A 26,258-nucleotide genomic window follows, 5' to 3' on the forward strand; every position below is an offset into this window, starting at 1 on the left:
GATTATTAGTATGTATCACACTACACAGCACGACAAGAAGTTAATGCTCCTGAAATGTTAATGGCGAATTTGTGTTTTCTTGCGATGACCAAGTCGATCTATTTGTTTTAAGGTATTTTTTTTTAATTGGCATGATAATAACATACGTAATAACTTAAGACAGAAGGTCCTTTAAGTAGAGACTAAATAGATTAATCGACTTGGTATTATATAGATCTCACAACTTTTTACGGCGAGACTTGAGGTTTTTACAGAATGTTTTTGATGGCATCTCACTTCTTTTTGTAGAGCGAACATAAGTCCAATTCGTGTGGAAAGACGTTTTCTTTTTTCATAATTCAACATATTTTCCTATGGGAATGTTGTTCAGTTTCATGGGCTAAACACCCTTACCCACCCTATACCCCCTCCCGTTATGTCTCATATAGTAGATACATATTTACACCTATTTATTTTATTTTCTACAGTAATAATAATTCATTAACTGCAAATGTAACCTTGTAATCTTATACATTTATATGGGATTACAAAGTTATTGTTGCAGTTAGTGTATTTAGAAAACTGGACCGAAATTAGAAAATATTGAATTTTTCCCATGATTAAGACACTAAACCCTATTTGTATTCTAAATTTTAAGCTTCTAAGTCTGCTAGAAGTACCTTATACTTTTGATGATCGGTGAGTCAGTGAGTCAGTGAGTCAGTGAATCAGTGAGTGACAAAATTCAAAATTTTAACAAGTTGTCATTCTTAAACTACTGGTTCAAATTGACTGAAATTTTAAATATACCGTGTTTATACAATGACTGATTAGTTGCTGAACATCCAGGCTTCTTGTTTTATCCACAACGAAATTATAGGGGTGTCAAAAATAGCCCGAATTGCTTCGAGAAAAGGATGTTACGGCCGTGCCGCTTTTTTTTGCTCGACTTGCGGGGGCACTTCCGTGCCCCCAGATAAATGTCGAATAGTTTATCAGCCGGTATTTTGGCAGTTTTCCTCAAATATTAGCTGTCATTTTATCAATCGAATAGGGTTAAAAATCATATTGTAAGTTTAATAGTACTAGTCTAAAAGTAAAGGTGAAACACAAATGAACTACTAATACAAATTCAACAATTTTATTTTTTCATATACATATTATTAATATAACATTTCACCCATGCATAAAATAAAAAATAATAAATAAATACAATACAGAAACAGATGAGGTAAAGAAGTTATAAAATAAATAAATAACATAACATATTTTTGGTATAAGAGGAAGCGTAGTACTATTAAATAAGCATAAAATACTATTAAATAAATATCACAGTTAAATATACTGCTATATATAAACGTATATTTACATAAATCGATATTAATAATAAAATAAATGAATAAATAAATGCAACATAAAAAATAATAATATGAAAAAAATATATATAAAGCATTATTAAACGGTGGGAAGAAAATATTATCGATGATGGTAAATAATAAATAAATATTTAAATATGCTACATACATAAATAAATGTATATAAGCAAATATTATTAAAAGCATATCCATTTTCTTCTTGCAAATAAATAAATAAATAATAATAAAATTGTTTTACTTAACTAAATGAATAAATTATCTTAAAAACTATTTCGTTGTTACATTTTAATAAATTAGAATAAATAATCGCCGTATTATTTCTGTTCCATGTAGTATTACGTAAATCATTATTAATAATATTATTATAATGCCATTATACACCTTGATGATAATAATAACAATTATTATCACATAATAACATCACCATCCTAATATTATTAATAATGAAATCAAAACACTATACAAATTATAAGTCAGAACAATAAATAAATTATTATTCTCAATTAACTACTAGTAGTATCATAAGGCATATAGCTATTATAATCATACGCTCGTCTATATCCTCCATGATGGCCATGTTCATGTTCATGGTGTTCTTCATGGCTGTGGGAGTGGTGATGGGATATCTCTGGTTTGGTGATGATCTCGTAAGTAGTAGACTTATGTTCACCATGTCCTTTGAGCCCGACGAGGGCAGAAAGGAGGAGAGACATAAGGGCAGTCATGAGAGCTTTTCCGGCGAGGAGAGCTAAGGCACCCAGAGCTGCTGCGGCAAGTGTACCTGTAATATAATAAAAAAATGATATCGTAAAATTTGTAGTAATCAGAAAACGTAAATGTTATTATATTATATTATACACAAAAATATATTATTATATGTACACAAAAATTAAACTTATAGAATTCGGATATAGGTATAAATTGTATCTAAATAAGAAACCCTTTAAACAGAGTGTACAAAGAATGTTCGGAAAAGATCACGCTCATTGAATTTCTGTTGAAATATGCACAATGTACTATACCTACTTAATAGTGTGTAAAATAAATTTATGCTTAAACTGTGTTAAACTTTACTGTAGCTTTATGTAGCATGATAAAGTACCATCACACGCTCTAGACTGCTTATTATCGGACGAAAATTATAGTAATATTTGAAAGCAAGTATGTTATTACATCTTACATCAAAGCTATTGAATAATTGTATACGATCAAAGTCGTAATGCATTACAGCGATTACATTATTTAACATAACAACAAACAAAACATAATATTTAATAAAATTTGATATGAATCGTGCAGGGACTAGTTATCAAATGAAATTACCTTTCATCATCAAAGCAGCGGCAAGAAGGGCACCACCGCCGCCTCCTTTACCAAGTCCACCCTTTTTCCTAGCAGTAGACTCTTCACCTTTAGCAGCATCTAAAGCCTCCTTTGTTGTCTGGGGATCCAGCAATTTGTATCTCAAGGAATGACCGTCCAGATAGTCTTGAAGACGGTACAAAAGGAAACGGTTTAATTTCTCTTCTGGCTTTCCAGGAAATTGACGGGAGAGCTCAGCAGCCATTTCTTCAGGACTTGGAGTATTTGAAGTACCATTCTCCTTCACAATACTCAGTCCAGGGAGAAGATGAAGCTCATCGCGAGAGCTCAGATCCTCCAAAAAGGACAACACGTGGATCTTCAGACATTTAGAACTCAGCAAACTGTTGCACTCCTTGTGCAAAGTTCTTCCAATCCTTTCAGTGTTATTTGGCACATTTTTAACGACGTCAACTATAGTATTCGGATCCGATCCTTCTATAGATCCTTGAGATCCCACACACAACACAAGAACGGCAACACAAACACTCTTAAGAACCATTTTAACCACGGCACTTTGAAATCACTGGATCATTTCTATGGAGAGTCGCAATGGACTGATAGATCTAATCTGATCGCAATTTATTTTATACCGTTCAAGTTGACAAAAAGTATAAGAAAAATGTTAAAAAGAACAAAGTTGGTTTGGAGCGTATTGTGCGCAACTTTCGTTCGGTAAATAAAAGGTAGATCGTAATGGAAAAGGTGGAAAGTGGATCGATTTTTGGTTTCCAATCGATAATCTGTTAACTGAATTGGATTATTGTTTTGACCATAAAATTGGATAATGAGGTATCATAAAATTTAAAGGAGAAAAATATTAAACGCCAAGTTTTATGATTAGGTGCTTTGAGGCAGAAATTGTGATTTCATGCAGATTAGGTATAGTCGAATTTAAGTAAAGGTGACGATGAAAGAGTTAGCTCGTCAACAAATTGATGGATATTAACGATTTGTGAAAAATATTATGACTTAAAAATGTAATCATAACATTAAAAGCATTTTCACTTTTCATAAAGATTTAATATTTTAATAGGAACCAAAGAAATCGATGCTGCTAATATGACGATTTCATATAAAGTAAATCATACATTTTAATATGGTTTTAGAAAGTTTTATTTGTGATTAAAAGTACCGTAGATAAAATTGAACATTCAGTTTACATTCAGTTCTCCTGAATTCGACAATTATTTTACATACGACAATAAGAGTGACAACAAGTGACTGAGCTTGACGAGTAAAAATAAAAATGTAAATAATACTTAGTGTTACAATATAATTAAAGAAAAAAAAAAACATTTTCCTTCATTCATTCCTGTTTTACATTTCAGTGTGTTTGGCTGCCACTCACATGCCGCGCAGAGCCGTCAAATTCCCGAATCAATCGCTCGAATGTTAGGAACAAATATCGTCAGTAAGCCGTGTAACCCATCCGCACATGGCGCCGGCACAGTGTGTAGGAGCCCTTAGGTATTTTTTTAGCTAATAGCTTTTTTTGTGAATTAACTTTAGCTTTTAACAGTTCATGTCATTCACTTTAATGTCGATTTTCATCAACATTGTTACTGGGTTACAGGAAAACCTTTTAGTTATTTATCTTGTATTCTGTCACTTTCATGTATAGACTCTATTCTATACATATGCCAGCGACTTTGCAGTAAGTGTCTTCTAAGCCCCAAACCCTTTAACTCAAGTACTTGTCTCAAAATAATGTAGTCAAAAGCTATTTAGTTTCTCATTATGAATGACTTGACTGAAACTTAATGAACAATTAAAATCAAGATCAATACTTAATGAAGTCCCAACAATAGCGAAGAAAGTAGGTGCCGTAATATTACATGTCGATCATCAAATCAGATAGTTGTAACAAAAATAATTCCACGGCTTTCACCACAGTTTGTATTGTGAAAAATAAAAATAATAAATAAAATAAAACTCAGCGAGGTCTATCAGTGAATGAAAGTCGAGCACTGGAACTATTTGTGAAAAAACAAATACAATCTTTTGTGTGTCTTGTAAAATGAGAAAAGTAAATAAATGTGCGTGTCTTATGTAAAGTAGTAAAAATATCTGTTATGTAAATTACGTAATACTTAATGGTTAATCGAAAACTTAATTTAACTACAAGTCCATTTTCACGCAACGGAAAAATTTAATGTTTTTTAAAATTAAAATAGTTAAGTCCATTATAGGAATATGTTCCGGGCATTTTTTTTCTATATTTCTATGGCCTTCTAGCTATTATCTTTTACATTTGTAGACATGTTCAGTGGTTTAGGCATTTAGTTTATTCGAGCTAAAGCTTAATGATTGCAAACGCAGGTAAGAATATAATATTTGGATCTTCTTCTTCTTAGGATTCACTCTAGAAAAGTTTACTGATCGAAAATGTTTTTTTTTGGAAAAGATCTCATACAAAATGAAGAGATTTTTTTCTCAAGCTTTATTTATTTATAAATTTTCATAATTTAATTTATTTTCAATCGATTTCATTTAATTTATTTTCAATCGATTTTTCCGGTAGTATGGATCCACAATAAGAATAAAATTTTATTGTAAGCTTGTACGTCAGGTTTAAATAAAAGTAAGATATATTCCAACAAACACTTTATTTTCTCTTGGTGCTGAAGTATAACAGAATATAGTACAGAAAATATATTATTATAATAACAATATCGATAAAATACTCATTATATTGACTACACATATTTACACAAATTATGTCAGTTATAAATACAATATAATATTATATTATTATCTGCTATTACTTATATAATATATAAAATTATAATGGCAAATATAATAATAGTAATATATAACAAAAATAAAGTTATGTTACATAATACTATGAGGTAAAAATATAACAAAAATAAAGTTATGTTACATAATACTATGAGGTAAAAATATCATCATTGCTAGATACCCGTATGATAATATAAAAATAATGTAATATAATAATAATAGTAACTAATAATCACAGTACATACAATTATAAAAGCAATAAATAAATACACAAAAATAAATAATAGCATTATATAAATAAAAAAAGATATAAAATAAATAACAAAAAATACATATTTAAAATAAATAAACAAAAATAAAAAAGAAAATGAAAACAGTGTTGCCTTAACCTAATAATAAATAGTTCAATAAATAGCGGTTTTTTCGTTCGTTTACGTCATACAGACTTTGGTGATTCTTACTGTAAATGACATTTATTTACAACTACTCTTAGAAAGTTAAATATTCATCAAAGTTCAGTCAGCATTGAAAAAAAACAAAAATATAAAAATAAATAAGAAAAAAAACAAATCTAAAATAAAAAAGAGAAAACTAAAAAACACATAAGACTTTTCTTTTATCATCGTGTCTGATTTTACTGACTTTTCACTAGACGAATATCAACTTCCCAATTCTAAAAAGGCTTTAACGCCTCCTGACTTTCAGGTTTCTTCCGTAACCTGAGTGTCCGTACCCACCAACATCCTCATGAGCTGTTGAGTGTGAATGGGAGTGGGTGTAAACAGGCTTAGAGACGATCTCATATGTGGTGGACTTTTGACCTCCAGAAAGAGATTTGATGCCGATGATTGCAGAGAGAAGGAGGGACATCATGGCGGTGACTAAGGCTTTGCCGGCAAGGAGAGCGAGGGCACCAAGCGCGATGGAGATGAGAGTACCTGGAAAGAAGAATTTGGTTTAAAAACATCCAACATGCAAACAGATTCGCCTGTAAGTTAACTGAAAATGAAAACTTGTGATGCATGAAAAACTCTAGACTATTTGAGAATTTTGTTGATGATATTCTATGCTACTAATATGCAACTAAAGGAAATGGCGCTGGCTAAAAGGTTAAGTTAAGACATGAACATAGCATAACCGGAAAACATCCTAAAAGCACATAAGATTTTGATAATAATCGCATTACACAAATAACTTTCGAAATTTTTGAAAATATCTCAAAAATCAGGCTGTTTTATCAATCGCAATATACGAAAACCTATTTAAATTAGTAAAATTAATATTGACAATGCAAATTCTCTACAAACTATCTCTGGAACTAAGTACAAACTTATCGTCAAGTTCTACATGCGTAAATCACTTAGATCTTAGCGTCGTTTTCTTGGCAAAGTAAAAGTTAAGAATTAGTATGTTTTAAATGACAACCAGTGTTTTCCTAGTACGATATGCTCTGTTTCCTATGACAGTACAATTTGAGTTTGTAGTATTTTTTTCTTGACAACGCTGTCGTGTAATTATTATCAGATTGATTGAAGATAATATTAATCTCTCTTTTTATCTTTTTAAGTCGTCGTGGAGGAAAATGGGGTTGATAATATACTAGGGCACGTTTGTAGGTCCATATCCATGTAAGTTTATAAGAATAATCAAGAATTGAAGAAGCTTCTATAGATCTTTTCGTTCGATCGTTAATTTGTGAACCTTTTTGTACGTGGAGAGTAGATAATATTTTAATGCAACGGGTCTTAAACCCGTTTAAGACACATAATATTATAATGCATCGGGTCTTAAACGGGTTTAAGACCCGTTGCAGTATAATATTATGTGTAATAGTCGTGAGAGTTTAAAGAAGTGGAGAGTAGAGTATAGTAACTTAATGCACTTAAAGTTTTTTTTTATATCACGCATTTTATATACTGCTTAAATTAAATTACTTGTAGCTATGAATTCCGAAATGTGTTTTTTAATTTATTCCGTTTATGATGCTTGTAGTTTGAATAAATTAAGTTATTGTATCATTTGAAATTTGTTAAAGTTAAATCAGACAATTCCCGTCATAGTAATAAGATCGTTTAGGTAAACTGTTAGTCTGGGTTGTTGGTTGAATATATTTGCTAGATTTGATTAATTTTATTCAAAGCTTTAAGTAAATCGGCTTTTACTAAATAAACAATGAAATATAAATAACAGTAGAGCTAAATTCATTATCTTTAAATCTAGATTGTTTCAGCAGTTAAATTAAACTTTCACTTCGTCTGCCTAACTTTGGATCACGATATTAGAATCTAACTTCAAAATAAATATTATTACAATATTTTAAATATTAACTTTTTCATGATTTTAGTCGTTTGTAAAGTTATTATTGATATGAATTTAAAATGCGATGAAACCTTTTCGATGATACCCAATTCACGTGTCAACACATTGACCTTTTAAAATTACTAACTGTTCCTTTTCTCAATCAGATCCTATACACTATCCATTATCCTACACATACCTTTCATCAGCAAACCAGCGGCCATCAGACCTCCTAATCCACCTTTCTTTCCTCCAAGACCTCCTTTACCCCTCGCTTCACCAACCAAAGCCCTGGCTTCTTCAGCAGCTCCCTCATCAAGCAATTTCAACTTCACAGTATGTGTGTCCAAGTAATTCCCAAGCCGATACAGCAAATATTTGTCCAATCGTTCGTCAGGTTTCGAAGGAAACGACCTCGCCAGTTCCGCAGCGAACTCATCAACTTTACTTCCATTTTCATTAGCAGGCTCCTTTACTATACTAATACCAGGTAGTAATTGAAGTTCTTCTTTAACACTTAATTTCTCAAGCATCGAAATGGCCTCTATTTTTAAGCACGTAGGGCTGAAGATCCCATTAGTGCAATCCTTGCCAAAAGCTCTTGCTGCAGTTTCGGCTGTAGGTTCCACTTGGTTTTTTACCGTGTCACTTATTTCTGGACTAGGCAGTGCGAATACTGCTGTCGTCATGAACAATATTGATATGAAATACATTGTCGTACGTCTGTATCGAACGAATGCGACTAGTGTTTGATAAGCAATTGTTTCGTTCACCTTATATATGTCTCACATAGATGTATGATTAGTACGGAGTACTCTAAGATCCATTATATTTTCATAGAAGACTGACTGCAGTAGGCTGAGTTTTCTTTACAGGAAAATATACCTTATATTCGTATTCGTAGGGTTGGTTTTGGTTTAACATTTCCGTCGTGGTAAGGTTTTCGTTTATTATCGCATGCAGTCATTGGAGTAGCCGACTGATGTAAATGTATAGTGATTTTATGGGTTTTTAATATGCTAACTACTGTATCACAGGTTTTGTTTGCTTTAAGTCTCATTAACGACGAGGCTAATTGATTTTGAAACCTTAGTCAGCTTTTGGTGTAAGTTTATAAAAACTATGTATTAGTAAATTGTGCCTGCATCAGAGTCGATGATAGTTTTTTGAATGGTTGGTAACTTCTATAAGATATCTTTAAAAAATGTAAATACATATTTTGAAGCCTTACCTCGGCAGTGCATCTTAACGAAGAGCTTAATAAATTGCTTCAACAAGCAAATAATACCAACAGTAATTTGAGGATATAAAACATATAAATTGTTATGATGGAGCAACTCATAAAATTGTCAAGTCCTACGATTAAAGCCTTTCCCATCTCCTATTAACAATTTGTTCCCCATTAAATTACGAGTAGAAACGAAGAAAGCAGACGAGAGTGATCTTAATGAAGATATATCTTTTGTACTTAGTTTTCCATTTTCATAAAGTTAAGTATCATTACTTTAGTAAATTCTCAATACTTTTTCTCTTACTATAAATCATAGTTAGGGACTACCCCAGAATACTAAATTGAAGTCAAATTTTCTGGTAATTTTCATCTCGATCTGAACGTGAGTATGGTTTTAAATATACCTATTTAAAGCCCTTTATCAAGATTGCCATTTTCCTCAAAAACTCGGCTCAGGGCTCACGAACTAGACCGAATAAGATTAAAAAGATACAAAACATCTAGATCATGTTCTTGATGCAAATAAAGCTCAATTATAAAAATTGGACCAGTCCAATTTAATTTCGAGCCGTTATACAAAACAATGGAAAAAACATTTCATCTGTTGTCTTTGAATACGTTTTGGTTGACAAGGTAATGTAATAATAATGATGTTAGAATGGGACACTTGAATTGGCCAAAAATAATTGATGTCGTAAATTGACAGCATTTTACCAATTTTCTCTGAAGACTACCTTAGGTGGGTGTTAAAAGGCTAGACAACTTGGAAGCATGGTTTTAAGGACTTCGTTTGATATTCAAAAAAATTCAAGTTCTAGATTCTCATAGCCTAAGATTCTAATAGTTCCTTTCCCATTTCCTAGTCAGGAATGAAAAGTTCTGAATGTGTATATTATGTTTACTTTTTTACTAGCTGTGCATTGCAATCTTAAATATTCTAAACTAAATTCATGTTTAAATATTTCCTTGCGAGTTACTTCTTTGTAATTAAAACTGTAAAAAGTTGTCTAACATGAATTTCGTCTTCTTCTTAGTTTTCATAATTTAGTCTACATAAATAAGTAAATCTTTTTTATTGTTATCCTAGACGTATTCACTCTTACTAGTTATGATCTAATGCCTTGAATTTGAAAGTACCTGTGAGTTTTATAAATGCTGTGCACCAAAAAGAAATTAATGAAAAAGTAACTGTATGCGTAGATACGATTTTTTATCAAGCCACCGTACAGAATTACTATTATATAATTACATTTCGGACTCGAACCGTTTTTATCATATTACTTTTTATTACAGCGTAATATAAGAACGATTGCTTTGATTTCACTGTATCAGTTAGGCGAATGACTATGAATTGTACATACCTTTCATCATTGCAGCCATAGCGAAGAGTCCTCCCATGCCTCCCTTCTTCTTCCTGCCACGGCCTTCTTCGATGGCGGTCTTGGCTTCTTCCACGGCAGAGTCGTCCAGGAGCCTCAACTTCACGGAATGACTGTCCAGGAAGCTTCCGACATGGTACAGCAAGGACTTGTCCAGCTTGTCGTCAGGATCACTTGACAAGGATCTCGCAAGATCAGTAGCAACTCCTTCATAGTTAGATTTTCCACCTTCCTTCACGAGACTAACACCAGAAATCAAAGCCACTTCATCCTTGTTGTTCAGCTTCTCCAGCAGGGTAATAGCTCCAAGTTTTAAACACGCAGGATTCAAAATTCCATTTGCACAATCCTTTTTGATAGCTTGAACTTTTTCCACTTTTCCCTCATCGGGATTTGGGAGAGCCACCACACTAGCGACGATAACTAAGAAGAATAATTTGTACATTTTTGGAAGGAACACGTCCACTTTGGTCAGTCCACACTAAAACTGTGTTTCATTTACTATATTGTCACCCTTTTATATTCCACGCTTGTGGTCAGTCAGATGATTGCTCCCAGTTTAAGCGTGCTTCTGTTTCTGAATCTTACAAACTTAATTTTGCTATTCTAAAATTTACTACGATACTATTATCAACCTTAACATTGTACACATAAAGTACATTTTCAATTGCCATCTATTTTGCTTCTAGTTTCTGGGCGGCAAAATTAAGTTGGTTTTTCTGTACGTTTTCGTAGGGTCGTTAGCTAAATAAATTCGTACGTGAACACGTGTTCAAGCAATTCATAAGTTATGTCAGTGTATGATGGTCGAATTTCGCTTGTCCGAAAAACTCATACGCATTGTTTTATTTTGACAGACATGCGAGAGAATGCAACAAAATAAGTGTAAGTGAGTAGTTCTGTGTGGGTAATTTTCTATTTTGTTTTGTTTTTATTAGAATCGGTCTAGATAACTTGTAATTTCTAACAAGTATATGCTATTAATAATACATTTACTTATTCTATCTTAGGTTTATGAAAGTGTTAAAGGTGCCTCGTCATTACTTAATTATCTGAGATTGCTTGAAGATGAATTTTGTAGTAAGACTTCTTGTATGAACTTGTATTATACATGATGATTAAAGTAACATTATACGCATGGGCTGGTGGAGAAAATACGGAGGAGTCTTGGCTGAGCAAAACCTTCGAGTCTAGTCAGTTAAGTAATGTTTGATATTCTTTGAAACAAGCCACCCAGTCGGTACGGCAGTGTTTTGAGTAAATAAATTATTTTATAAAGTGAATTTTCTGTGACAGAAATTAAAATGGGTTTTTTTAGCATTTAATTGAGAGCTTTCAGTTAAATTATGCTTCGGTAGCTCTCACTGCTTATGTAAGGGTAAAATTTATCCGAATCTACGAGAGCAATACGCAAAATTATTTAATATTTATTATCCTTATCTAAAGGCAATAGCCTCGCTCCCCATATCATTGGAGTAACATCGTATATGGTTAAACGCGAGTTCTTAACTCGGGTTCAAACCTACATTGCGGGGTATGACAGGCGTAATATTATATGTGGATGTATTAAACTACTTTTTCCTAGAGGCTTTTTCCTCTCCTGTCTCACTCTTTTGTTACACATTATATCAATTAATATATCAGATTTATTTTTATTTGTAATTTATCAGTAGGTATCGTCGACAAATTTGAAATCATAATAATGTCCCTTTACTGTTTTGTTAATATTTACATTATGTGGAATAAGAAAATACCGCTGAAATAGATACTCATCTTTGAATAAAAACAGACTGTGTCTTAAATCTCGGTTTTCCTTAAAATTTTGGAAAATATTCTTTGGTACAAGTCAGTAGCAAATAGTAAAAAAAATTTAATTACAATCGAAAGTAAAGTTCTCCTATGGGTGATGGTGTTAAAATATCTGATAATCCATAATTGACTTTCACAGCAGCGCCAAAGATGAGAGGTAAATAATGTTTTAGTCTTTTTTTGTTATGAAGACATTTCACCATATCGTATCAAGGAAAAAGGTTCAAAATAATTCTAACATAGGTATGTGGATGTAAAAGTATTGACATGTAAAAAATTACATGTTTGCATTATATCTAAGGGCTCCTACACATAAGGCTGACAGTTGGGTCGCCGGGCATGGCCGCTGACTTGCCGGTGTCATTTGTTTCTAGCATTCAAGCGGTAATGCTGGGTGCTGACAGCTCTGCAAAGCATGTGAGTAGTCATTAGGCAACTTGTCGTTTCAAATGGTTTAGTACAAAATACAAAATTTTAAATTACTTAAAAATTAAGAAAGAAATTACCGTCACACGACTATTGTCATCCTTTTATCTACATAATTCTTCTTCGTAGCACCATGCTGTTAGGTAAGGATTAAAATTTTGGAACTAAAGTAATGGAATGGTTTAATGCATGCATATTACTAATCATTGCGCCTTGGACGTCGTCAATTTAACTCCGTTTCTGGCCCAATAAAATTTTAACTCAAGGACAAAATACTCATAAAAACTAAGCTAGCTTTGTCCAACTATTTGTCTTGTTGGTTTCATTTCAATCAAGCACGTCAATGTTTCATAGACTTAATAATAGACTTACTGAAATTTGTTATGGCTACAATCGATGGATATTGATGGCAACATAGGATATCAACACATAATACATGAAACAGCTAAACGTTTGCCAATCACAGCATAGTAACAGGTTCCTACGCGTACGAGCCACTTATTTATAATCCATTCACATTTTAGACTCCTTAACGTCAAAGTTTTTACATCATAAAACCTGAACTCTAAATCGAAGGTTCAAAGCTCATCTCTTTAATAAGGATTTAAATGTCGGCTGTGTTGATCTTGGAGTGTTCCGCACGGATGACACGTCGCGTTCTATTAGAATAAAGACTGACTGAAGCATTAATACAAACTGCGAGTCAAATAAGCCGGTTCTTTAGGTGTCGGACTTGCAATCGATGTTCTGGGTCTGGTCCTGCATAATACTATACCAAGTAATTTTTAGGTAGTATAATAATTTCAATGTAGATTTAGGTAGGTACATCAATTGCTTTATGGCGTTTCAGAAAGTAAATTATGAATTATTTATTTTGTAAGCATTAAATCTATTTTCCATAAAAGAAGAAATACACTATTTTTGCCAGTTACGGCGGTGATCTGGTGCAGTGCAATAGGCGAAGATTTTTGAAACAACTAAACTTTATCTATAACAAAAAGCGTGCTTCAAATACATTGAATACGTCTTGCATAGTTAACTGAAACTGAACAACAAACGTTTTAATGTATAAAGTATCGGAGTCCTAACTACAGAATATAAGACTTAACATCAGGTTGTTTTGTGATGACACATTTTGACAAATAATTGTCTTAAATTGATACTTGCCTGAACTAAAATTACCTAATTTACCAAAAGCCCTCAAAACCTACATATCGATGGTTTCAATATTACTTTTTGACCATCCTATAATCAACTTTCGCTAACAATGATTTGGTCTAAAAGGTTTTGTTTTAACCAGAAAGTGCGCAGTGCGGTGTGTCTAATGACGGCCTGTCAGACTCCTCCTAGCCGTCGAGCGTGAACTTTTGATAAATGAAATACATGGTTCAGTTTCAGTATGGTTAGTGGAATAGACCCTTGCTTATTTAGTAAGAAGATTTGTGTGGTTAATAAATTGCCTGAAGATAGTTTAAGGCCTAACGAATATCGGAGATGACAATTTTGTTAATAAGAAGATTAAGAAAGAAGGAATAAGGGTATACGATCTACTATCAACTGAAGTACGTAAAACTAAGTGGATTGAAGTTAGGCAGGTTGACGTAATTAAATTTAAGTTATACAAAAAAAAAAATACGTTTTAATTGTTCTGCAATATTTAAAACCTGCCAAAAATTCGTGATTCATTTTATCAAAATGCTGTAAAAATCCAATTTTAGACAAGTATTTCTATCAAACAAACTCAACATAAAGCTGGTTGATTAGCACGTTTTGCGGTATTCTCTCGATAATCATTCAAACATTTTCGACCGCAAATTACAAATGTGTGCAATAAACAATCGCCTCTAGTGAAGTGAAATTGCGTATAAAATATTATAATTTTCAAGAAATTATAGCAATAAAATAGAGATCAACAGCAAATAGTTATAGAAACTAGGTAATGAGATACACTCCTATATCAATAGGACTGTCCATAATATCTCTAATCTTCCAACCTCGGAGGTCAATAAACAAAACTTCGACACCTCAAACGACTACTGAGAGTAGTTCCACTATGGAAAAGCTTAGGAATAACTTTTAAACACGAAACGGCTTCAAAAATCTGTGAAGTTGCTTTATCAACTTTGGCTGTGTCACTAACGAAATTGAATTTCAAATAACATAGTACTTTACTACAAGTTTATTTTTGTGATCTTAACAAGTGGCGTTCTTAGATCTGTGCCTATGAGAAAAATACGTGATTTTAAGTGTACATATGTATTTAGTGATGTACTGTGTGGCAAATGCAACAACAGTAACGCGAATTGCTTCGTGTCCGAGTAATCCACGATATCAAAGTAACGATCAGTTTACTTTAAAAATAGTTTTGGTAGTACATATACTATCTCTGTAATTGCTTAGTAAAGTCAGGAAAATAATTGCTCATACGAAAGTGTAGGAGAAATGAGTTTCAAGTGACAGTTACAGTTAACGAATTTTACTACAAAATACATGAGTAAAAAATAAGTTGAGTTACCATGATGTCTTTATTTTCTCTACAATGAATATAGCATTGTTAATTATTTGTAGATTTTAAGTATAGTAAGTAGAGTTTTGTTACGCTTAGCTTGAGTAGAAACAAATGTCGTAATGGTAATATTATATAGTCTATCTCTAACTTAGGTGCTTGTGCTAACGACTTAATCCGTTTTAAATGATTTCCTACTTGATAGGTGAAAAGCTTTCGGTATTAATCCAAGTAATAAAGTTTCTGTGTATTGCATTTTATAAAAATCCGCCCTGTTTTTTAGGTTTATTACTAGCAAACGCAATCAAAATAGCTCAGTCTACATCCATTTAATTTAAGATGATTTCTACTTATAAATCCAAGGTATGACTACAAAAACTAAATAAAAGAGACTCAAGATGATGCAAATTCTTTAAAGGTTAACTTTTGAGTATATTCTTCATGATCCTCAACCAGAGTTTCGTAATATTATATTGTTTTTTATGCCGCGACTGTTTCGGTGGTTGAACACAAGCGAGCGTGCGTCATGCAGTGGTCATGCATATTAGTGCCGTTCAATACGACCAGGCGTTGAATATTTTTAAAACACTATTACTAATTTATTGTTTTTATCGTACTTTAATATACATTTTTTTTGGTACATTAAACTATATATACTTTTGTGCAAAACTTACTTAAATCATTCAATATAAATAGAATGACAGACCACAAAATGTAGTCATCAATGAGTTGCGGTTTTTTGCGTCTATCCTTTTCTAATGAAATTAAATGACTGTAACCATTCACGAGGATATATAAGTTTGTAAAATTTCAGTTTGATATTTTTGGTTACTTATTTCTGCTGAAGCTGGTGACAACACCATTTCATAACTGTTAAACTCTCGCGTTGCATGTTTAATGTATAATAGAATACGGGAATTAACGCGAACACGCATTTTACCTTAAAATGCCTAACGTTTCGGCGCAGGTTGCACTCGCCGTGGTCCCAGGCTTAGGCGTGGACCCAGGCTATTTCATTAATGTATCGCTAGTATATACAGAAGGTTATTGACTCTTCTAACAAATTATATTGGTTCTTGAAATTACATAAAAGTCGTTATTAAACCTCAATTAAAGTTTTATAATAACCTTAACTTAGGATAGGAGCAAGTGTATTGTAGTAAAATTCTATAGAAACTTAACCTATCGTGTATAAATAGAAAAGTAATTTAGTAGAGCTACAAGCACTACAAAGCGATTTTACGTTGCTATTGACGTAACCGACTCGGCATAATAATACAATCAAAGTCTACATTGCTTTTTCTATCAAAAGTCTTTGCAAATAAAATAAAAACATAAAACAACTCTCTCTAGCGACCAACAACGATTGTGAGTTTTTTTACTCTTTGCCGTGAAAACCTTCATCATAGTTCATTACTTTCACCAAGAGATGGCGGTAGCAGGCGAATGATGTAAAGTTGTTTGTATGTCGCCAGTAGATGGCATTATATGTTTAGATTTGTAACAAAAAGAACAATAAGTTTTGTAAAGATAATTATGTCGTTTTGTATGCTTGGCTTGGTTTAGTTTAAATAAAATAGTTATGTACTCAAATGGTAATAACGATTGTTTTCGGTGTAGCGAGGAAGATAATATACATATTTTGTGAATATAGATAGTTACTTGCAAATGGAATTGTTATGGTTATATTAAGTTATTTTATGTTCTGATTTAAGAATACCTACGGCATTTTTTTGTTTTCAAAACCAAAATAATTCAATCATTCAACATTATAGTTTTCTTTGATTTAAATTTTGTTTTCTCTTACCTACTTATAACTATAGCAGTCTGGTATTTCGTAGACTAAAAGAAACAATTGTGTTTAGTTTCGGGAACAGTTAATAAATTGAACAAAAACATAATATATGTATTACCTTGTTAGAAGTAATTGTATTAAAAATCTTAGGTTATAGATTAATTTACAAGTACTATTATTACCATTAAATATTGGCTCGCTGTAGTGGTTAAATTTAAACTTATAATATTACACATTAAAATTGACGTAAATACCTATAGCTTATTAAAGATATTATAATTAAAAGATAATTATCGTTGATTATAGTTCTATTTTCTAACAAAACTTGTAAACTTTGTTTAACGATACATAAGTATCAATATTAATCGTTGAAAATACTTAGAATTTGTATTGAAATAGGATTAAATGAGAGTATATTTTTATGCGTGTACTGCAATACTAAAAGTTTTATCACTTAGGTACAGTTATTCTAACATTTTGGTATCGTTACAGATAATGTACTACGTTCACTGCTGGACATAGGTCTCTTTCAAATATTGTTTCATTTATTTTGGTAAAAGATAATAATCGCACATGAAAAGTTTTCTTGATGTACAAATTACGTTGCTTTAACAACTGAAGTTTCTACTGAACAAAGTAATTTAGAAATAGAGATCGTAGTTCTTTAGTGTTTCTTTACCTTAACATACCTTTATAAGAAAATAATATATCATATAATTCCATAATTCAATACATCAATAATTCAGAAGATTATTTTACTCTTATAAGATTATATTGAACATACATCGTTCTGCTTAAGCCTTCAAGGCGTAGGCGTGGTGTTATTATCTCTACCTCCCAAACTCACGTGAATAACTCTCATAAAAATCCATATTAATATAACTTTCTTCATTTTTAAAGTTCAATGTCCTCAAACGAAATGGTTATGCAACTGAAACGAAAAAATTGCAAACAAATTTCGACTCTACATCAAAGTGAAGATGGTAGAGTTTTGTTTGTAAATGAGTAGAAAAATGAAAGTTTTGTGAAAGTTACCACCTGTGTGAGTTATATAATTTGTATGTTTGAAAGATTTATTATTTGTGTGTATGTGTGTGTGGTCAAGTGGGCGAGGTTTTGTCAACCGTTTCGGTAATAATAGTAAGCTGTAGAGTCTGCAGGTTCTAGTCTGTTCTTTTCTGAGAAGTTAAGCCTCTGATTTAATCGTAAATTGATTTTAGGCATTACTTGTAGAATTGTTCATCTCAATAAGTAATTTTCTATTTCTGTCGCTAAGGAAACCGTTCTATTGTTTAAATATAATATATATTTACATTAAAAATATTGCTTAAATCTTCTCCAAAAAATACTTTTCATATAAAGGTTTGCTAAATCATTGCGAAATACCAAATGAACGTATGGTATATTTTAAAGTTAAATGATGAAGTTTATCCCGTATTCTATTACATATTGTTCATGCAATGCAACAGTTTAAAAGTCATAAAGGTATTGTGAAATATTATTAGTGTGAGTATATTATTACTGTGTAGTCACATCCATGAAAAACATTTTTACTATTTTATAGTAACTTCAGTAGTGTCATCAGTAACGATTTTGTGCTCAAGTATACTGTCAAATACTTCTGTTAATTTTAAAATTAATTCCTATTTGAATTTGATAATTGCAACCAGGAGACTATAGAACCAAAAGTGAATAACACTACCTAAAAAGTCGTACATCGGTTTCGTAGTGTAAAAGACATCAACGCGTTAAATATTATGGATTTCGAAGTCTTTTGAATATCCGACACTATTATTGTTAAGTTTACTACTGATTTGCTTGATTATTAAGCTCTAATAGTACTCTATAGAGTATTTTATATTAATTTAACAACTAAATAGTTATCAGATATAAATCATTTTACTTCCTAAATACTGTATAATAATATCATAGTTAATTTGTAATTAAATAAAAGTTCCTAAAGTCCTTCCATTCTGTGATTTAGTAACAAAATATTCAGGTTCTCAGAAATTAAGTAAGTACAACATTTTTAACTAACAATAAATTCTTCATAAAGCATTTTCACTTTATACCTTTAAACACAATATTCCCACCCCGCCCATACCACAAACAACCAGACGTACATCATTTTACATACAAACAAACAAGAACCTGCATACCTAGCCTACATACATATACTTATACACCGGGATGGAAAACGGGGCCGAGTATACGGATGTTTACTTGTTTCTATACATGTGTGTTTGTAGAGTCGGTAGAGTCTGTGTGAATGCCAATGCCACGCACACGTGTGCAGTGTGAAAGTATACACCTGTTGATTGAATGGATGAGTCTTGAAGATTGTGAAGTAATATACTTGGTTTGATTGGACTTGGTAGAGGTTTAGTTGATAAAATGTATGAAAATTATAGTATAGACTCTATTTTATAAGTTGTAGAGCTCGGCTGGAGTATATAAGCTATAATGTTAATTAACATTTTCCGTAAAAAAGAAAACATTTATTAAGGAAACGTGAAACATTAATTAAAATTAAAAAAAATCTATGTACAGTTAGTTTAAGTAACTTAGTCACAGCTATTTTTTTTGACCTTTTATGAACTCTAGCTAACATACACTTTTAAAAGTATATGTAATATAAATATTATCCTTATTTCTAGATCAAGAAAAAAAATCGTCTTTTTTGCTAGAATAAGCGAACCCAGTGAAATAAATCGAACTGTACAAATAGTCTTAACTAATTATTACTAAGTCACACAAACAGCACTATAAAATGTCCTATTATTGTAAAAATATTTCAAAAACACCAATTTCATCTGCTAACAACTAAATTATTTCTAACCAAAAAAAAAAAACAAACTAACCACTTCATCAAGTAAGAAACTCAAAAAAGCCTCAAACGCTATTACAGTACCTAACTCGTAAATTATTCTAACCACTCACTGAAAATTGTGTTACATAAGTCTCATAAGAAAAAAAGGCCTGAACTAAAAACTTTCATCTCGGGTGACATCACAGCATCCTTGTTATATCACGAGGCTGTAGAAAGTCGGGCGTTGAACTCGGCGACTGGTAGATTGTAGGTGTTAAGTCGAAGTATGTATGTGTTGTATGTATTTTAGTTATAGAGGCTTTACATTGACGTATTTATATAATAATAATGGTAATATTTTTATTTCAGAATAAAATTCCATATTAAATACATCAAACACATAAGAAAAAAAAATATATATATATGACTGAAGTGAAAAGTATGGGATTTGGGAGCGGCTTTCTTATTCATTACATTTTTTTTATCTAGCTTGTTCCTGTGTTCCACTGCTGAACAAAGACCTTTAGACTTAAAAAATATTAAAAATTATTAAATTAATAATAGGATAAGGAAGTCTTTATTGTAGTGTTTACTTTAATCCCTAATTGGTAATATTAATTTGTGGTAAATTAACAATCAATATTTGTCGTCTTATTCTTCGAGTCGAGTTGAGTCGAAGTATGTATGAGTAGTATATATATTATACGGCGTAAATTGTAAGTATGGAAGTGATGAAAATGAATAAGAGGATTTTTGGGGATCATAGCGACTATTAGTTACTTCCTAGCTTGGTGGAAAGGCGTGATTTTATATATGTACACAAACTAACGAGAATGAAACAATAATTTATCAGTCGTTTTTTAAATATTTTCACGTCGATATGGAATAGTTAATTTGGGAATTTAATCTGAAGCGAGTGGGAAACACTCTACACTAAAACTAACTTTTGTAAAAAGCATGCGTTTAAATTTAAGTCAAAAAATAATGCAGCTTGCAATAATATTCTCTATCCTGAACATTTCTTGGCTCGAAACATTAGTTTTTCTGTTCTTTGTATTGATTCTCCTAGTAATTCATTTGCCATGTAAACTGTAGACAGGACTTCTGGTGTAAATAAAATAAATATTTGGCTCATACTTTTTACCATTACTTTTGCGTTTTATATTTTGCGATTATAATTTTTTATTTAAGTTATTTTCGAATTTCAATGTAATAAGCGATTAGGCTGTCTGCTACGAGAAAATTATAACAAAAATAATGGCTCGTTCTAAGCCATTCGCAAATTACAATTGTCTAAAATGACAAAGTAGTAATTACTTTAGAAAATTGTTAGAAATTAAACTGTCATTGTCTTGAACTCACGAGAACTTTTTTATACATTTCAATATGAAGAAACTACGTACACTTGAATCTAATTCACGTATAATATATGTGTGTTTTGGAAATAAACCAATTTATTTTCTTGGTTTATATTTCATTAAAATCTCTTAAAATAAAGTAATAACTATAAAACTTAAACCAAAAGAAAAAAAATGCATAAAACTATTTTATGATCCTGCTTCATTTACAAATTCAAAGCGTATTGGTTTCGTAATAATTTTGAAATCAGCATGATAGCTAAAACTTATTTCTAATATTTTTAAGAGTTTGGGGACATCTGTGCCTTGTAATTAGTATACATATTATAGTAGCACAGGTAGACGAAACTGATGAATTTACATCGGCTTTTAGTGGTTTCTTGTGTGTATTCTAGTAGTTAAATGCATAACATTTGCGCAATTTTTAAGGCTTAAGTTACAGATTTATTATTATAATTCTATTTTGTCATATTTATGCCTAACCTATGTTTGTTTCCCAAAAAATAAATAAATAAAAATATCAATTTTAAGTTTCCTTTCATAGCCGCGTGCCGACCGCCACTAAAACAATATTCGTACTACCACACATGATACCTCCTACCACGCTTTCTCACACATAAATTACCAAAACATCCACTTCACTTTCGACTTTCGACTACGCGTGCCACTTCGAACACTTTCACCTTCAAGAGAAAAATGCCTACATCCGGTTGCGAATGACGATTGCAAAACACCTGATTCGAGAGGCTTTGGTAGACGTAATGTTTTTTTTTTCAGGTGGCTTTTTTGGTCTGTAGTATAACTGTAGTACTTGAATCATCTGTACTGCTGTACTGATTGACTCCAGCCAATGATGATAAATGCGTGGATCAATGCATGGATTGGAAAAGCGCGTAGTAATCTAGACATGAGGTAGTTTAGTGAAGTAGGTACCAATTCATATTTCATTCTATTGGTAATTACAGAATCATCTTAGCTTTTTGGTTAGTTAGCAGTAGATATTTTATAATCAGTACTCTTCTGTGGAATATGCTGAAGACACACAATAATTATCTAGAACCGAATTGAGCCCGAACTAAATTGAGTTAATAGTTGTTAAGAAAATGAATGCTCAAAAGAATAAGGAACTAAGTATATTGATAGGGGCGCTTACCGTACCTACTTTGGACCGAAAATAACTCCTTTTAAACTTCAAACTAAATAAATAAATAATTATTTATTTAGTTTGAAGTTTAAAAGGATTTAAGTAATAATCAGTGCGCACTTTTATTTGAAAACACATGAATTGTAATATATCTAATTTTTTTTAGGACATCTTTAACTATAAACTAAACCATCAGACCAAGTTCTGTTAACATTTTTGAGTATCAATGATGTAAATGTTGTAGAAAATAGTGTTTAATTCAAGGTATGCAGGAGGTATTTTAGTAGTATGCAATAGGTAATAACAGCAAAACATGTGTCTTTATGTTTTGCTGTTATCAGCTATACTTATTCTGAGAAAAGCATATAACAAGGACTTATTGAAACTTGTCTCTCTAACTTAGAACATTTGACTACAGTAACTTAACCAGGTCCGCTTAAGAAAACTCTTATATTTTACTGTTCATACATCAACCTTCCAAAAAACAATAAATTATTAGGTTATCACATGGGTGGGCGCCTAATCTCACAATGAAATAAAAAAGTGGAATTGACTGGCACACCTGTTTTTACTATGACACACCTGACTTAGACTAAACAACTCACAACTATCTCTTATTGAAATGTGAACTTTATAACTATGAGCTAAGATAGATTTTTGAATAGGAGGTGTCTGGAGTTATGGGGTTATAGTTTAAGGTAAATAAGACCATTGAGGGCACTGTGTTTACCCGATCTCTCGGTGTGAAAGCGAAGAGAAAGGTGTAAGCAACTACTAAGCCCCAAATTCCTTAGCCGGTGAAAGACATTTTTTTTTCTTTTTAATAGCCCACGAGACAGGTTGATTTTTCTCGTTTTAGTAATTGATGGTAATGATTTTTATATCCGATTGGTTAGAGATCTGTTTATGTTTCGATGGGTAGTTTCTTTAAGAGAAATATAGTAAGGCTATTTTATATGAAGCTTGAAGATGAAACTTAGAGTTAGGTACTGAAATGTGTGATTTGATAATACTGCTGTGGAAATCAAGACCTTATAGTGTATGAAATTTTAAACCAACTCCAAAAACAAAACCAGCAGAATAGCAGGATTAGTATGTTGGAAAAAAATCCATTTGCCTAACTTTTGTTGTACCAATAATTACTGGAATTCATATCGAAGATTGCTTCTGTTCATTACAAGTAGTTTCTAACTAGATGGTATGAATAGGATAACATTAGTTCCTAACGAAGGAAATGTTGGTGCTATGCCAAAATACAACAAAGGAGATGAAAAATTATAAAACAAATGCTTTAGCAATGCAAGGATTAAAGGATTAAAAGTCTACTAATATAGGTTGTTGGACCTTTACATAACTATCAAGTGTAGTTTTATGCTACAAATATTTGATACCTCTAAATAGGGTACACAAGTGGTTAGATAATTATAAACATTTTTCCTAACCTATGCTGTGCAATATGATTAAACGTATCCAATGTTTTGTAAAAGTCTCGACCAAACCATTCTGTCGATCGCAATCCTCGGCCATAGACTATAGGTTTTTATTTTATCTAATTGTTTAACATGAAGACCTAAACCAAAGGTGATCCTACAAACTGAGTGTAGTAAACCCTAAATCCTAATACCTATAAATATAAGCTTATGATGTCAGTTGCAGGATTTCGATACCAAAATATAGATTTTTTGATTACCAAATAATTATAAGTGTAATTGTGTTGGGTGGCTATCGTAAAATTGGTATTATGAAGTTACTAATTCTGATTTCATCTTTATATCCATACAATCATTCCTTATTACGTCAAATTTTAAAGAAAATGAATTTGACTATAAGCATAGACTAAATATATATATTTTTCATTCCAGGGATAAAAAATATGCACATTTTTTTAAGAAATAGCAAACATAATGACAATTTCACAAAGTAGTATCAAATTACTATTGATTTATTAAAATTATTAGAATACAATACATTGAATAATTAAACGACAGTAATTTGCAAACATATATGGTATATATTTTCACCTAATACAAAATATACATTTTTAAAACCCAAATATACAAAATAATTTTAAAATTCAATGTCTTTAAAGAAATCCATTATAACTACAAATAAGAAAATATAAAGACTACACAACAAAAATGTTTAAGTGAAAGTGTCACGCACACATACAAATATTGTCTGTGTAGTGGTAGAGAAAGTTAGCTGTCTACATAATAAGGCTAGGAGATGGTGTAGAGTCGTTTAACGTTGATAACTTTCAAGTTTGTTCTGTTGGTATACTATTTGTATTACTAAATAATTAAACATTTGTAGGAGCAAATGAATAAAAATGACAACAAGTATAACTTTAACTTTTTTTAAATGGGTCGGTTGTTTCAAAAAATCTTTTCAGAATTTCTTTCAGAAAGTCTTTGCAAATAAAATTTTACTAATGATATCGATACATGTAACCAATGCCAAGAAATACATCAACCAGAAGTCGTTTTTATATATTCTTTCGTTCAATAGCATCAACTTCAGCAAAGCAGTGTCTATAAAAGAAATATCTCTATTTATTTTGATATTAACTTAATTTAGAGAAAACCAATTTTATCACTACTGGGTACTATTAAGAAGGTGGCAGTTATAATATAATGTTTTAAGTTTCTAGATGACACTATATTCTTCTATATTCGGCTAGATATTTTAATCATCAACTGAGCACCAAAACTATTTTACAAAGGCTACTCCATTCCTCCACCTGTTCCGACACTTCTTCACCTGTGTGTGTGAGTGAAAGGCGTATACATACACAATAATGTTCACGAGATGCTTTCAATGTGTGCGTGAAGATGGCATGTTATTTTTTTTCACATTCTATCTATATTGAAAACTAGTATAAAAGTAGGCTTGTCCGTATATACGGCTTAGTTTCTAAACGACTACTGGCGACAATGTTACGATTATGTTTTTCAGGAATTATGAAAGGAGATTTTTTGGTTACAGTCTCTTGAAATAGATATTTTCAGGAGCAGGGACTTAATATCGTTTTTAGAAATTTATATTATTATGATTTACAGATTTTGTAATATCATGACGCTTGATTAAAAAAAAGATGAATAATAACGTGGCTAAATTTACTTTCTACATTTCTTATAGTTTTTAAAAGTAGAAACTTAAAAATGATACGTTGATTAATTCTAAGAAAAGTATTTTTATTATTTACTAGTCAACTATTTCATTGTTTAAACATGGTTATAAATATCTTTCTGCATAAAATATATGAATTATTTAAAGATAGCAAAACGTGAAATATTATTTAGATATACTACAATAGTTACACAGTTTCTAAAAATAATATAACACGAGGCAGAGACTGTCCATAAATAGCATACTGTGATTATGATTCCTTAAGAAGTTATTTTATTCTTTATTCTTGGAATAACTTATTATTGTTAATGTTATTGTTTTTCATCATATCATTCACGACTCTTCTTATTTCACCTTATTAATATTTAACACGCCTTTTGCAATCCTTAAGAAGTATTTTTTATTACAAATATAAGATAATGAATTTCATCATTCATATCACACTTATTCTAAAATACGTTGTCACTTAATTATGCCGTAATTTGAAAACCCTAAGTACTTTATAATAAGACCATATTTTATTGCAACTACATTACGTATAAACTATGAAATAAGTTTTACTACTCATACTTTTGCAAAATTATACTGAACTTATTTTATACTCCACTTCACTTCATTCACCAAGAGATGGCGTTACTAGTATTCTCAAATCATCAAATAGTGAATGTTCGCTCGGCTTCACAACACGGTAAACGGTCGAATACCGCTATAATTGTTCAATGATTTAGAGCCAAGTTCAAGTATTATGCTATTGGTAGTTAAAAATATGTTAGTATTGTATAGTAAAGTATAGTATGTATATATAAATTTCGGAGGGTCAAACTCCAATTAATATTTTATAGATTTTATTTAAGATTCTTATCTACAATTTGTTCTCAAGGAGAGATAATGTCAGGCAGGTTGAAAATAAAAAAG

The 26,258-nt window shown here is 31.2% G+C and overlaps 2 protein-coding genes across 3 annotated transcripts; both read right to left on the reverse strand.

Annotated features, from left to right (window-relative positions):
- Positions 1-1,822: 1,822 nt before the first annotated feature.
- On the reverse strand, positions 1,823-3,264 carry LOC142983588 (uncharacterized). Its single transcript, XM_076130548.1, has 2 exons — positions 2,679-3,264; positions 1,823-2,136 (listed from the first exon to the last, which is right to left on the reverse strand). The coding sequence occupies exons 1-2, from the start codon at positions 3,217-3,219 to the stop codon at positions 1,859-1,861; spliced, it is 819 nt and encodes a 272-aa protein (XP_075986663.1). The 5' UTR covers positions 3,220-3,264; the 3' UTR covers positions 1,823-1,858.
- Positions 3,265-5,319: 2,055 nt separating this feature from the next.
- Positions 5,320-10,842, reverse strand: LOC142983726 (uncharacterized). Of its 2 annotated transcripts, none has more exons than XM_076130743.1 (2): positions 7,957-8,638; positions 5,320-6,397 (listed from the first exon to the last, which is right to left on the reverse strand). In XM_076130743.1, exons 1-2 carry the CDS (start codon positions 8,468-8,470, stop codon positions 6,144-6,146), a joined length of 768 nt encoding a protein of 255 aa, XP_075986858.1. In that variant the 5' UTR covers positions 8,471-8,638; the 3' UTR covers positions 5,320-6,143. The 2 variants fall into 2 exon arrangements, with proteins under 2 accessions (XP_075986858.1, XP_075986859.1); XM_076130744.1 differs by lacking the exon at positions 7,957-8,638 and adding an exon at positions 10,350-10,842 and having other exon boundaries at positions 5,774-6,397.
- Positions 10,843-26,258: the final 15,416 nt, after the last annotated feature.

This window comes from Anticarsia gemmatalis, chromosome 24 (genome assembly GCF_050436995.1).
Source record: "Anticarsia gemmatalis isolate Benzon Research Colony breed Stoneville strain chromosome 24, ilAntGemm2 primary, whole genome shotgun sequence".
NCBI classification, from domain to species: domain Eukaryota; kingdom Metazoa; phylum Arthropoda; class Insecta; order Lepidoptera; family Erebidae; genus Anticarsia; species Anticarsia gemmatalis.